This window comes from Schistocerca piceifrons, chromosome 1 (genome assembly GCF_021461385.2).
Source record: "Schistocerca piceifrons isolate TAMUIC-IGC-003096 chromosome 1, iqSchPice1.1, whole genome shotgun sequence".
In the NCBI taxonomy this organism is placed as follows: domain Eukaryota; kingdom Metazoa; phylum Arthropoda; class Insecta; order Orthoptera; family Acrididae; genus Schistocerca; species Schistocerca piceifrons.
In genome coordinates, this window is record NC_060138.1 from 395,783,613 (window position 1) to 395,799,869 (window position 16,257).

General features: G+C 39.7%; 1 protein-coding gene across 1 annotated transcript in view; it reads left to right on the top strand.

The window, feature by feature from the left end:
• The first annotated feature begins 699 nt into the window (after nt 1–699).
• Nucleotides 700–16,257, top strand: part of LOC124785461 (probable RNA-binding protein 19) — a 115,616-nt gene continuing 100,058 nt past the window's right edge. The window contains exons 1-2 of the mRNA XM_047254183.1: nt 700–845; nt 14,204–14,408. Of these exons, the coding sequence (XP_047110139.1) occupies nt 810–845; nt 14,204–14,408 (241 nt within the window). The 5' untranslated portion in view covers nt 700–809. The remainder of the gene's footprint in view (nt 846–14,203; nt 14,409–16,257) is intronic.

The following is a 16,257-nucleotide window of genomic DNA, read 5'->3' on the forward strand; positions in this document are numbered from 1 at the left end:
CATATCGTAAATTCAATGTAATTATGTATAAACAATAATTTGCAAAACTTGACCCGCTTGCACTGTTCGGGAATGGATCTTTGGATCACGAAATAAGTAAATTAATACATCTGTGTGTGTGTGTGTGTGTGTGTGTGTGTGTGTGTGTGTGTGTGAGAGAGAGAGAGAGAGAGAGAGAGAGAGAGAGAGAGAGAGAGAGAGAGAGAGAGAGAGAGATTACAAAGACACAAAAGCACAATATTCACTACTATTACTTGTATGGGCGCTTTGGTAATAGGTTAACTTTCGATATTACCTGACAGCGACACCCCCAAAACGTCCTTACCTAGGAATCTTGACGTATCGGAACGTGACGTGACGTGACATTCCGTTGTCGACCTGCGAGAATGTCACTATTTGAAACGCATTGCGAAATGTTTTGAGGTATCACGATGTGACGCGACGTGATATGATGTGACGGCTATTTAGAATTTGCCATTACTAATCTGTCATTTTCATAAAGTGGATTGGGGGCGAGGTAAACATCTTGACAACTGCTGTGGCTAATGTGTATCTGTATTTGTAAGTTTCTTGATGAATGATTTAGTCGATGAAATGGTTTAATTAAATTTTACACTTCAATTTTGCGTGTGAGAATTTTTTAACCTGAACGTCTACGTTACCATCTTTGAAAGAGACTGTCTTTGGTGTTATCTACACGTGCGTCGTGTAGAATGTTTATGTTTGTCAACGTCGTAGGAGGGCGGAGCGTGATAGAAAGAGAACTGGCGATTTTTGTTATTGTGGGATGTGACTGACGGTGTTCAAGAATGTCGCGTTTAGTAGTAAAGAATCTTCCACAGAGTGTGAGTAATTACTAACTTTGTGCATTTTGTGACTGCAAATTTACGAAGTGGTACGCTATATCTCTTTTTGTCACAGCTTGGTAGAAACGACACGACACTGGTCGCGAACGGTATAGAATAAATAAAGTGTTATTTCCGTTCAACTGCTCTAGAAATAGTCTTCGGGTTACAGCTGTATATAAATATACAGCATATACATAAAAAAACTTGTTCTTAAAAGCTAAAATCACAATAAATTTCCTATAAAGAACAATATTGAAGGTGAAACAATTTGAAGAAAGCGTTTTACATCGACAGCAGTAAAGAAATTGTGGTACACTCCCTAAAGAATTACTACTATGCTGTCACATTTTCGCGTTCATAAGTTTCATTACTGAGTGAAAAGTATTAATGGATAAACAACTATACATTCTCTGTTTAAATAAGTCGGAGGGAACTGCTACCAATTCTATAGGCAATTTATTTTGCATCTAAAACCATAGTACATTCTGGTTTCAATGCAGATAACAAAACAAATATATTTGTCAAGATTTGTATGTTTTTCTTAAATTGTAAAGTACAAACTGTTGACGTCCGTAAATTCTTTATCGTCCAAATTTTTCAATGAATACTTAATTTCCGTTCTTTAGTAAACAGATGTAATAAGAATCATATAAATGTAAACTTGGATACAAAGCACTGTTGCACAGATATGCTCGTATTGTATTTCATTTATTATTGGTCTGTCAAAACGTGTAAACGTACTTAAATTATCCATATAATCTTAGAAGTTTGATGTCAAGTGTTATAGAGATGGCATCTGTCATGGTGTTGTGCTCAGCTTTTGATGTTTTGTATTAACAATATGTCATTCACTTATTGTGGACAGTAGCTTGGATTGTGCTGTTCACTAAAATTTTTATGTCTAGTAAACCCTTTGAGGGAAATAATGGCTTGGATCAATTGTACTAGACCTATCTAAGCACTGTGAAGTCAGTGTGAGTACTGAACGTTGCGATACAGCAGTCGTGCCTTGATGAGTGAGCTCACATATATGAATCTATGAAAGCACTTGTGCAGTCGCCTTGACTCATAGATAAGTGGGTTTGAATCCTGATTGTGAAAGAAATTTTCAACACTACACTCTGATCAGGCTGTCTAAGAATGCCTTATGAGAATAGAACAGGCTGTTGGACCAAGCCTTGATGAAGGAACTGTCTCATCATTTGCCTGAAATTGTTTAGGAGAACCTACATGAGAATATCCAGACAGAACAAACTCTACTCCCCCAAATATGAGTTTAGTATCTTAACAACAGCACTGCCTCCTTCAGTTGCACCCTATTGTACAATTTCACTCTTCATCGCTGCACACATCAAGGACACGCCCTGGGGACTTCGGAACTATGAACTTGCTACCCTGCTCCTTGCACTAACTCTAGTCCGTTCACAAAAGTGACTCCAGGCGTGTAAACACGTCTCTGTTCCCCATGCATGTCTTCATGTAATACCCTCAGTCTATCTGAAGAACTGAGTCAACATCCCTCTACGATGAGTGCGATGTTGAACTCAGGAGAATCACAAGACATTATTATATGCTCTACAGAGCTTGACACATCACTGGGCATGTGATGAGATGTTGTTACCCCCCTTTCATTATTAATCACTACTGAAGAGTCCTCAAAGTAATCTTGGATTGTGCACTTTGCATTACCGATGAGGAATATTTATCTATATTTTCAAACAGATCCATTTTAGTAATCTTTTTCATCTCCTTGGTCACTTTATTGTACCTTACTATTCCCTGATAGAAAATGTAATTTCAATTTTTTTTGTTTGTTTGTTTTTCCTTGCTAAATGTGAGTCCAAACTGGCTCTTGTTGCATGAATATGTATAGACCTATTAGTGAAATTGTTAGTGATGTTTTCCACGATATATACAATAAATTAGTAGATATACTCTCCTGGTGCAGTAAGAATACCCAATTTTTTAAACAGTTCTTTACACAGAGCCTGACGGTTAACTCCAATTGTTATTTGTATGGCCCTTTTCTACAGTTCCATCCATCTGCTTTGACCCGTGACATAATAGTGTTGTGGTGTGTGACATCACTACGGTATGGAGTTGTTGTGTTGGTTGTCCCTGCAGATATCGTGTTGTATTTGATGGTGGCCTATGGTGGTGGATGTGGATGTACTGAGTTTAATATGTGGTATTGGGTTCATTTGAGTTTTTCACTGAGTTATTAAGATTTTTTGTTTAGGTGTTTGGCAGTTTTGTTAGGTCTGATTAGTTTGATGTTTGTTGTGTGAAACTGCTTTTTTGTTGCATATGTCCATGACAGTGAAGTTTATCATTATGCTTTGAGGTGGGTGATATAATGTTTGTCATGCAGTTTCTGCAGATTTTTGGTCTTGTTGCTGTATATGTTAAGGTGTCATGTTTATGGCAACAACATGAAATTGATGAGAGTTCCGGTGGTTCCCTGTTTTTCTTCATGTTTGTTGGCATGTGTATGTAGTGATGTTGTTTTATATATGCTGGAAGTAACCATTTCTGCCATATTGATGACACCATGGGTCAAAGCAGAAGGGTGAAATCAGATGCTTAGCTGTAACACCAATGTTTTGTGCCTTCGATCCCCAGCAAAGGATCCCACACCTAAGAACTGCGTGTATTTAGGAATAGTATGTTACTGCAAGATATTGGCTGTTACAGAATGATAAAAGAACACTAAGAGCGAACTTTTTGCAGCATCTTTTTGTGTTCATTCCATCTTAATTGACTATCAGTATTCATGCCTAAAATCTCTGTGTATGTTACACAATACATAAATTTATCATCTGTGTTTAATGTGACAGAATTGTGTTCCCCATCCACCCAGGTGGCCACGCATGTTAATATGACCGCTTCCAGTTCAGGGAGATGGGCTAGTCCTGTATCGAATCTACCTGGCACTTCAATGACAAGGGGTTGGTGTGCTGGCTAGCATGGGTGTGGTTCTAAGGTGGTTTCTCACATTCGACTAGGTGAACACTGGGCAAGTTCCCATGTACCGCCTCAGATACACACTATACAAGCATTGACAACACTTTTTCAAGCTTGCACACAGTAGTTACTCTACATGCAGGCACATTGTTTGCGCTGCTTCTGTCTGGAGGAGGAGAGGTGAATAGGAGACTGATGACCTTAACTGTTTGGTCTCCTTAAAGACTCCTTCAGCAGTTGTGTTCCTTGTTTAAGCTAAAGTGCATACTATTTGTTTTCTTTATGTTCATTGTTAGTGTAGTATATACTGCCCATTGAGTGTTTCGTTAGCATTCTCTAATTGGAGTTCTGGTGTTTTATCGGCAACTCTGATGTTGCTGTCATTAGCAAAGAGAACATTTTCTTCATGTCTTACACTGTCTGTTAAGTCGTTGATATTTATTATGAACAGACCTGGACTCAATACACTGCCACTAAGGTTACAAATTTAACGTCAGCAGATATGTGAATTATCTCTACTTTTTGCACCATGTTTTCCAAGTAAGACTAGATCCATTCTTTTGCTAGGTCTTTGTGCATCTAGTGCTTCTAGCTTGTTTAGTAGTATTTTATAACCAAAGGTGCAAAAAGTCATCGACAAATCTAAAATGCACCTGTAACACAATTATCCTTGTCGAGATATTCAATAATGACTTTCATGGACTCTGATTTTGTACCTCTCCCACTTTGGAAACCAAATTTGGCCTTGTTTAGAAGGTTGTATTTACTCATATAACTCATTAGTCTGATATCTTTCATGAGTGTTTCAATTCTTTTTGAGAATGCAGACAGTAGTGAAACTGGCCTGTAGTTTCCAGTACTCTTCACATCATCTTAGGTACTTTGGGAAAATGCCTGAACTGAAAGACTTGTTTATTTTGGTTAATGGGGCTTTTGTGCTCTCTGTGCATGCCTTCAAAACAGAGACTGAAACCTCATCTATGTCTACTGACTTGTTATTTTTTAATTTCTGTGTTGTCTTCCTGCTTTCAAGCTCAGTTGTGAGAAACAACAACATTGTCTTTGAGAGAAACAAACATCAACAGTGACACGGAGTCCAGAATGAGATTTTCACTCTGCAGCGGAGTGTGCGCTGATATGAAACTTCCTGGCAGATTAAAACTGCGTGCCCGACCGAGACTCGAACTCGGGACCGAGTTCGAGTCTCGGTCGGGCACGCAGTTTTAATCTGCCAGGAAGTTTCAGTGACACGGAGTGTCAGATATTTTGCAACATTTCAACATGCACTTGAGAATGCCTATAAAGTTGAAATCATGAGTGTGTGAAATAAATGAACGGTAAAGTTCTACATGCCTGTAAAGGAAAAGTCATTAACATTGTGTTTCCTGTGTACGTTATTGAGTGTGCTACATTTGTTTAAGACGATTTTGTTGAAACTTCTGTGCCATACCAGAGAAATAGTAATTTACAAAATTTTCCAATTCCTGAGGCTTTTTTATTATTCTGTCCCTGTATTCAAACAACTTTGTGATTGACATGTCAGATAGTTGAGTGGTAGGGGCCAACTGCCAGTCTGTCGTAGTTTTCCCTCATAAGTCATTTGCTTGCTGTGTTGCCTGTTTTGTAGGTGCATGCAGAGCCTTGTCTAGAGTGGCTGACTGCACATCAGCAACACTGTTCCCTGCCACTGCAACTTTCAGCCACAAAGTTATTATATTCAAGCTGTAGTACTTGGCTGCAAGCTGAAGAGAGCTAGTGGTTAAGTTCCTGATCAATGTGCCTGGATTAAATTCCAAACTGCTATTCTGTGTTTTATGGAGCGAGGGCACGTGGCGCTGTTGATGATGATTAGTCTGTTGGAATGGGACATTAAGTCCATCGATAATCCCTTTGGTGCTACTCGAGAGGGATGGGCTATGTTCTAACACTCGGTTTCATTCTCTTCCTTCTATCATCATCGTACACACAATTGTGACACCGTGCTATACACACACACCCACTACAGTCACCACATATCTCTCACACTTCACGAGGTAAATATGATGATGATCAGTCTGTTGGTATGGGACATTAAGTCCATCGATAAACCCTTTGGTGCTACTCAAGGGTGGGCTATGTACTAACTCTGGGTTTCATTCTATTCCTTCTATCGTCATCGTACACACAACTGTGACACCACGCTATATGCACACCCACTAGTCACCACAGATCTCTCACACTTCACGAGGTAAATATGCTAGTGTGCAGAAAGGAAGAAAAACCTTTCCAATTAGGCAGTTGAAACTACCCATGCCATACAGCCAACCATGCCATATAACTTTACTTTACCCCTATTTTTAAGTTTTGTAAATATATTTAAAGGCATCAATAACAGTAACACCTTCATCCACAGTTTCACTATTTCTGTTTTTGTCCCATTCGTTTGTCAGTATCTGTTTTGGTAATTTTTTTCTGCTGTGTTGTTTATTTCCTGGGGGCTTGTTCTTGGCCACATTGATGACGTTGTCACTCAGTGGATGCAGTACTGTGTTGTTTGCTGACCATGCTGCTTTATCTGAAGGAATCCCTTTCATAGATATGTGATGGATGATTACAGTTTCAGCAACCTTACCAGATAAAAACATTGTACAAATCTCATCTACTTTGATCTACACCTGTGTACTTGTTGGCATACTCACAATGAACTGCCCTTCCAGTGGAAAGGAGTGAACAGTACATTTGTCTCTGGGCACCATACTTAAATATACAATAGAAGGATGAGGATGGATTGCTACTCATCTTAAAGATGCCACATTGAGTTGTAGACAGGGGCAATGAAAACACACACACACACACACACACACACACACACACACACATGTGTGACTTGAAGATGGTACTGAGGTATGTTAGCTACATTAGGTCAAACATTTACCTACTTAGCCACTATGTCTTAAGTTTCATTCACCTGGATCCAAACACCAGTGGCACTTTATTGCAGTTTGTTCTGTAAATTCACCCTCTTTTCTTTGCACTGTCATCTTGTTCTCAGACTTTAAGTTGTCTGCTATGTACAGATAACACAAAGAGATTGTTATTTCATTAGTGTCAGAAGTTCCATGCGGCTTTTCGTGGTTGACGCTGTAGTATACAGAGAAGTTGCAGCATTAGAAAATTGCAGCGAAATGCAGGAAGATCTGCAGCGGATAGGCACTTGGTGCAGGGAGGGGCAACTGACTCTTAATGTAGACAAATGTAATGTATTGTGAATACATAGAAAGGAGGATCCTTTATTGTATGATTATATGATAGTGGAACAAACACTGGTAGCAGTTACTTCTGTAAAATATCTGGGAGTATGCGTGCGGAACGATTTGAAGTGGAATGATCATATAAAATTAATTGCTGGTAAGGCAGGTGCCAGGGTGAGATTCATTGGGAGAGTCCTTAGAAAATGTAGTCCATCAACAAAGGAGGTGGCTTACAAAACACTTGTTCGACCTATACTTGAGTATTGCTCATCAGTGTGGGATCCATACTAGGTCGGGTTGACAGAGGAGATAGAGAAGATCCAAAGAAGAGCGGCATGTTTCATCACAGGGTTATTTGGTAAGCACGATAGCATTACGGAGATGTTTAGCAAACTCAAGTGGCAGACTCTGCAAGAGAGGCACTGTGCATTGCGGTGTAGCTTGCTGTCCAGGTTTCGAAAGGCTGCGTTTCTGGATGAGGTATCAAATATATTGTTTCCCGCTACTTATACCTCCCAAGGAGATCACGAATGTTAAATTAGAGAGATTCGCGGGCACGGAGGTTTTCCGGCGGTCGTTCTTCCCGCGAACCATACGCGACTGGAACAGGAAAGGGAGGTAATGACAGTGGCACGTAAAGTACCCTCCGCCACACACCGTTGGGTGGCATGCGGTGTATAAATGTAGATGTAGATTAGATGGGGTAACTTTTGAACATCTTGGCTTTCATGGCAGTTCTTGTTCTTCCGTCCAAGCTGTTGTTATTTACTATCTTCCCTCACTGTTTCCAAAATCAAGAAATCGAATATATAAAAAACTATTGATACTTGGGATGCATTTACTCCTTGGAAGTAGTAAAGAATGTGTTACACTCTACCAGCTCCGACAGATGACACTATCAGTAACGCAATGTCACCACTGAGTAACAACTGAGGTGAGGAGGTAACACACACACACACACACACACACACACACGAAAGGTGGCTGATGGCTTGTACGGAGGCAGCAGGTGCACCAGGTAAAAAAGTGGCAGACAGACACTGCTTTTGGTGAGGTCATGCAACACTTGATGATGATGTGGAGGAGTTGATTGGGAAGGTATGATAAGTTAGAGGAAGGAGAAAATGTTGAGTAGAGGATGTGGATGCAGTGGAGACTGAAGCCAGGAGGATTATGGAAATGAAGATTGTGTTGCAAGAATAACTCCCATCTATGTAGGTGTTGGGGAAGGGGGGGGGGGGGATGAGAGTGAGATCCAGATGGTGTAGGCTGTACATCAGCCATTGAACATGAGCATTTTGTTCTCGGCAGCATATTCTGCCACTGGGTTGTCAATTCTTCTACTGGCACAGTGTTAGGCAGTGGTCACTCATTCTAGTGGACACCTGGTTGGTAGTCTTTCCCCATGAAATGCTGTCCCAAAATTGCGTCAGAGCTGGTATGTGAAATGGTTGCTTTCACAAGTGCGTAGCGTCTGACGGGATAGAATAAGCTTGTGTCAGAAGTGGAATAGGATGTGCTAGGTGGGTGAATTGGACAGGTAGTAGGTATGATGAGCAGCAGAATACTACTAAGAGGGGTATTAAGAATTGTAGGTAGGGTATCCCTCATTTCCAGGCACAATGATAGATAGTCGAAGTTCTGGTGAAAGATGTGGTTAAGTAACTCTAGTCTGGGATGATGGCTGGTACAGGAGTGCTGCTTCGCAGTTTGGTGTGGGGTAGTGAGAGGATTAGGCTGTGTGAGGATATGGCACAGGAAATCTGTTTCCAAAGTAGGTTTGGGGGATAGTGCTGTCTGTTAAGTCCTTTGTGAGATGTTCAGCATATTGAGTAAGGGAATTCTCATCACTGTATATGTGCCATCCATGGGTGGCCAGACTGTATGGCAGTGAGTTTTTGGTGTGAAGGGATGACAGTTGCCAAAATGCAGGTACTGTTGATGGCTAATGGGCTTGATAACAACAGAAGTCTGAGTGATAATGTGTAGAAAGGTGTTACATTGGGATAGAGTAGGATCAGTTGAGTGAATGGGGGAGGTGTTGAGGTTGTGGAGGAATAAGGATAGCGTGTGCTGGTCCAGACCATGAGGATATTGTCAATGAGCCTGAAGACAAGGGGTTTGGGGTTTTGGGGAGCTAGGAAGATTCCTCTAAATGGTCCGTAAACAGATGGACATAAGAGGGTGCCCATGGCCGCACTGCAGATTTGTGTACATATATCCCCCTCAGAGGAAAAGTAGTTACTTGTGAGGATTTGATTCGTTATATGTGTAAGGAATGAGATAAAGTGTTTGAAGTTAGGACATTGAGAGAGGTAGTGTTGAATAGTAGATAAGCCATGGGCATCGGAGACGTTGGTGTGTAGGTAAGTGTTGTTAATAGTGACGAATAGGGGCCAAGGTGGTAATGGGGTGGGGCTGCTCAAGTCAGTTGAGGAAGTGGTTTGTGTCTTTTATATGAGAAACTAGGCAGTCAGCAGTTGGTTTAAGGTGATAGTTGACAAGAATAAGATTCTTTCAGTGAGAGCACAGTAACCAGATACAATGGGGTGCCCAGAATCATTGGGTTTATGGATTTTGGCAATCATGTAGTAAGAAGTTGGGTGTGTATGTGGGGGGAGGGAGGAGGTGAAAAGGGAAATGGATTCGGAGGAAATATTCTGCGAGTCTGAGATGGACATAAGGATTTGAGCAGGGATTGGATTCTATGTTGAGAACTACGTAAATATGAATTATCCTTGCAACACATCCTTCTTTCTAATGATCCTCCTAGCTTCAATCTCTGCTAACTAGCTGATCCACACCCTGTATTCAAAAGTCTCATATACCTTTGCTCCCAGTACACTTCACTGTGCCATCGTCATCATGTGCTACACAAAAATACCAGCTCTGGTACCCGTGTGTCACAATTCTTATGTTGTATCTCTGCTACCTCTCCCTCTAGCATTCCTGTTCCGCACACCTGCTGCCTCCCTCTGGACCTTCAGCCACTCTTCCCCAAACCTTCCATCTGCTTTCCACCCCTCTTCTGCCTCTACCCATCCTGTTGAACACTACCCCTCACTCCAATCTCTGCAAACTGCAATCCCAGCATTGTGTGTTTGGCCAGTAAATCTCCAAGTATACTAACATAAGAGTTCGTCAGGGCACCATGTTGGGGTTAATATAAAAATGTTACGCACGGAGAAAAATTTGTTTTGCTGATGATAACAACATTGTAATCACAGATAGAATGCAAGAACTTGTAGTAGAGAAAGCAAATGAAAACTTAACAATGAATCATGCAATAAACTTACACCGAATATAGAGAAAACAAATGGCATGAATTTCTGCATAATAAAGGAAAAGAATTAGCTGTAAAGTTGAATGCTGATGAAAATTTCATGGATTGCAAAGTAAACACAACATTTTTGAGAATTAATATTGACTTTCACCTGAAGTGGAATAAACACATAACTACACTAGCAAAGAACATGTCATCAGCATGCCATGTCCTTAGATTCCTTTCTTTAGTGTGTAATAGACAATGTCTCATAGTGACAAACTATTCCTGCATGCATTCCATCCCCAGCTGTGGAATAAGTTTTGAGAGTTCGATACACAAAATGTGGACACAGTCTTCAGCCTATAGAAAAGGGTCATTAGAATAATAACTAAAATCAATAATGGAGCTTCCTGTAAATATCTGTTTAAACGTGGGGATTCGAATTGCACCATGTTAGTACACCTGACCATTGGTTATGTTTTTCAAGAAGAGCATCAGCAATTATCCCTCAAAGAGCAGCATTTATGATCATGGCACAAGAATCAGTAAACAAACAGAAGACAAAAAACTGAACAATAAATTGCCTAGAAGATTAGAGATGAATACAATCCAAATAATTAAAAAGTGAATTAAAGCATCCCTCTTAAATAACCCATACTACAAAGTAAAGGATTATTCTAATAATACAGATTAGGGAAGAGTAAAAAATTAACATTTATTGTGTGTGTGTGTGTGTGTGTGTGTGTGTGTGTGTGCCCGTGGTTGAATGATCGCACGTGTGCACAAGTGGTATAGTTTGTGTTTGTGCATAGTGCGACCAGTGATGTGATTCAAATGTAAAAAAAAGCATGGGAGAGAGATGTTGAATGAAACACATTTGGCTCTCTGTAGCGTAATGCATGAAGCCTGCAATGATTACTGTAGCAGAATATTACCAGAAATTCTCTCACAAAACCTAAAAGAAAATGTAAAGGCTGTTAGTATAGTCAAATTAAATGTCGAGATACTGATGGACTGATCGTAGCTAAGCAAAAGCAGAAATGCTGAACTCAGTTTTTCAAATGTTCCTTTAACAAAGAAAATCCAGGAGTTTTGCACCAACTTATTTCTTGTACCTCTGCAAAGGTGAGTGAAATAGATGTTAGAGCTGTGACATTGGGAAACAGCTGAAATCGTTAAAATTGAACAAACCTCCAGGGCCCAGTGGAATCTGTATCAGATTTTATACCAAATTCATGCCTGACTCAGCCACTTTATCAGTATAAAATACAATAGATCACTCAAACTGTTCCCATTGGGTAGGAGAAAACACATCTGTCTACAAGAATGGCAGCAGAAGTGAGCTTCAAACCTACCATTATATCCATTTGTTGTAGAATTGTAGATCATATTCAAAGCTCAAATGTAATGTCGTATCTGGAACAGAATGACCTTCCCCCTACCAACCACAATGGATTCTGAAAACATCACTCATGTGAAATCCAACTCGCACTTTTCTTACATGACATGTTGAAAGCTGTGGACCAAGGTAGTCAGGTCGATACAGTATTTCTCAACTTCTAAAAAGCATTTGACTGAGTACCACATCTACACTTATTATTAAAAATATGGTTGTATAGAGTATCATGGGAAGTTAGTGACAAGACGAGGATTTTTTGGTATGGAGGATGGAGCATGTTATCTTCATTGGAGAGTCATCAGCAGATGTTCCCCAGGGAAGTATATTGGGACCCTTGCTGTTCATGTTGTATTTTAATGAACTGACGGACAATATTAAAAGTATATGAAGATGGCATCTTTTCTTTCAGGCATGTCCAAAAGAACAGATACCATTAGTGATCTTGCAGATCTCGAAGAATGAAATTACAATGAAATCCAGACCATTAGCTGCTTACAGGTGTTGATAAATATCAACAGGGACAGTTGAAAAGTGTGCCCCGACTGGGACTCAAACCCGGGATCTCCTGCTTACTTGGCACATGCTCTATCTGACTGAGCCACCAAGGACGAGAATAGTGCAACTGCAGGGACTTATCTCTGGCACAATCTCTGTAAGACCCTCACTTACAACTTACTGTCCACACGCTACATTTGTAATGCCCCTGCCCATTATACACATTACTCGTGGCAGTCAGTCTACCGATTCACGTATGAATATCCATGGTTAAAGTCACAGAATTAGTAATGCTTCAGCACTTTACTAACAGCACTTCAACATTTTTCTCTTTCTGATATGCAAGCTCAAAATTCTTTTCTGAGAGTAAAGTGGCTGTACTATTTTTGATTTCGGGAGGCAGCTCATCATTGACACTCACAAGGGGTTTCTCTAGTCTTGAAAGAATGCATACCACATGTACTCTGTAATCCAAAAAGCTCTTCTGATCTGTGCTTCTAGTTTAGACCTGCCGCTCAGCTTCAAACCAGAGCATTGTGATCAATTATGAGTTTGATTTTGCAAATAGTGAGCTGCGCTTGCATGAACAGTGATAACTGCCATCACCAGTCCTGCCAACTAGCTATCAGAACTGGGGATTGCCTTATTCATGACCACATGAGCCGTCATTTGCAACTTGTTGCACTTTGTGTATTTGGCAGTCACTGCCTGAGCCTTCTCCATGTTTTAAACGAGACCTCCTGAACTCTGACGCCAGTTTCTATGTATTTCCTGTACCCAGCGATAAACAAACCCATCACTGTCTGCCACTCACCCTCAAGTCACTGAGCGACGTGGCGCAGTCATTAGCGCACGGGACCCACGTTTGGGAGGATGACGATTCAAACCCACATCTGGCTGTCCTAAAGTAGGTTTTCTATGATGTCCCTAAATTGCCTCAGGCAAATGCCAGGATGGTTCCTTTTAAAAGGAACGGTTGACTTCCTTCCCTATCCCTTCCTGATATGACTGGACCGCTGACCTCGCTGTTTGCTCCCCTCCCGCAAATCGACCAACCCTCAAGTGAGGATGATAATGTTGTACATTAGAACATTTAGTGACATCGAGATTTCCAGGGGATTCAAATGGCACTAGAGGTATCGTAGCTTTTGCCATTGGTGTCCCAGGGTAGCTGCTAAGTGAGAACAGCAGCCTGAAGCCTGTCAACCATGGCCATCAGAGCTTACAGATGTTTCTGGACAGTGGCCCGTTTAGCTTGTGTCTACACACAGGAAGCACAGTCCATATCCATTTCCTGCTACATAAAAGGCATATAAAACCACAAAAAAATTTACTAACTAAAGTAGTTGGAGACTGTTTAAGGAAGAACAAACAGGGCACAACAAGAGATTAAGTTACCTACATGTGGCCCTGCTATAATAGTGAGACATACAAAATAAACCAAGAAAAATAAAAAGTAGCAGTAAAATCTCCTCTATAAAATTATCTCGCTCTACACTAATGATTGCAAAATATGCTAACTCGTATATTAAAATAAATAAAACAACTGAAAACAGATGAATAATAGCTACCATTCAGTTATAATGGGAAGCACATAAGAAAACTACTGAATAAGGGTTTAAGTACTACTACTGCTTAGCTCATCTCTGCTCTATGACCGGAATGCTGTCAGTCACAATTGTTTATTAACATTATTTATGAATTATTCTTTCTAAACTTTCTTCAGTTCCTGCATACCCAAATTATATAGGATTCTAAAATACTGTTTTAATTTTTTACAGTAATGGAATTTGCCTAACTCTATAAAATCAGAGATTATTGTAGCATGCAACAGAAATCTTTTCCAAGCAAACTGATATGTCTGCAGCCATTCTCCAAGAGACAAACATACAAGATTCAAAGTTTTTGAAACTTTGGTTTTAACTTTGAATCTAAGACTGTAATGAAATATAATCAGGATGCACATTTTTGTCACTCATTAATGAAAAAGATTTGTTTTCAGGTCACAGAAGAGAAGATAAGGAAAATATTTAGTGAAAAGGGTGTAATTACTGATGTGCAACTGAAATATACAAAAGATGGAAAATTTCGCCGTTTTGGGTTTATTGGCTATAAAACAGAAGAGGAAGCTCTGAGAGCATTAGAATATTTCAATAATACTTGTATCAATGCTTCAAGGATAAAAGTGGAGATCTGTGCTGGCTTAGGTATGGTATTAGTTCAAAAGTTGAAATTATTAACAAATATTAAGATGGAAGACAAACTAATTTTTTTATTCTATCTGTATGGTTATTTTGTCACAGTTATATGCACTGGTGTATTCTGTATTTACACTTTAACTTTGTAGATAGATTGGAACTACAGAAAATTTATTATCCCTTTTTGTCCTAAAGATTGTGAAGACTGGTATCTCACAGCATTCAGTGGGGGAAAAATTACAAAATTGTTTAATTAAAACTAGTGGGAAGAGTACATTAATATAATGGCAACAAGAATGGAAAGTTAGAAACAAGGTGAAAGGAAATTGAGTTGATGAATAAGTTCTTATTTTCAGCACTAAATTTTTATTGTGTTGGGAGTACAAACTATGAGAACCATAAATTAAGCCTCACTTTCCGGATGTATGTTGTAAAATCTGTGGTGCACACTGTGATAAACCTTTTGCATTTCCTTTATGTTTTCGTCTTCCTTAAAGGCAAAGAGACAAGATGAAGCGGTAGCCCATCATAGAGCCTATGCCTACCGTCATGTATTTTTTGACTTTCAGTTGTTAATAAACAGAGGATTTTTTCTGGTACCGGTAGGAGGGAGGAGGGATTCGCGCTCAGCTAGTGAAAGAGTGAGAAGCACGTCAATTTTTTAGCGAGTAATTGTAGACCGCCATTTTGGGGTCGCTATGAATAAGTGAGGAGTGTGGATTTCATATGTGCACCGTTTAGAAAAATACAGTATTGTTTTATTAACAGAAAGGTCGTGTGAGTTGTTATTTCAAATAGTACAATAATTACAATCACTGAAGCCCACCTGTGTACTTTGGAAAATTACGAAGATCTGATAAGCTTAATAGGAACACGGTCAAGACTTCAAAGGTGAACGCGGCGACCAAACATAGTATTATAAAGAATGGTAAGCACAAATCTACAGCGGAGAAAGAAACTACTCCGCCCTGCAAAATAATATGAACTAATACGGACTTATTTCCAGGCACAGCTCAGCTTATTGTGCTTGTCATTCACGCCGAAAAATTAATCTCATTAATTCAATACATTTTAAGAAGCCACGCATTTTATTATCATCTATTTCATTATTTTATTATACTATAACACTAATATACCAGAAACATTTTATGTCCATTTTAGTTGATATTATCTGCAACTCTTTGTAGTACTTTCTTCATGGGGAACACACAAGAATAAAATTTACTAACTTGCCACATAAAACAATTTCTTGTGTGAAATGTTCAAAATGCACCCCCACACAATTGATACATCCGTCAACTTAGTCACATTGCATCCTGGATGCACTGATATGTCCCTGTTTTCACAGACCTCCACCACGTGAGGGTTCGACACACTCTATCTACCGATGCCCCTGCTGCTAAATATTTTAGTGGGTTTAGTTACAGAGAATATGTAGGCCAGGGACTTAGTCCAGCCCTTGCAATCCCTCTGTCATGGGATGTGTAATGTAGTAGGTAAATGAGTATAATATTGAAATATGGAGGAGCTCCATTACGCATGAATACATGTTTTTCATACTAATAAATACACAGCTAATGGATTAGACAGCATATTCTCTAAGGAAGCATTGTAAACTTGCCTATTGTGCCTGGCATGAAGCACAGTCGACAACAATGTTGTTCCAGACATTCACAAAAAATCTTTGCAGATGCATTGCAACAGTTGCTTGAAGATTCACATTAGTCCTGTTGCCAGTTACGAAAATTTACTATGTGATAGCATAGAATAGATTCCGCACCCATGAATAGCACCATCGCACTATAAGAGCTGACACATTGAATAAACTATTCATAGGCACTGTAAATGACATGGCTAC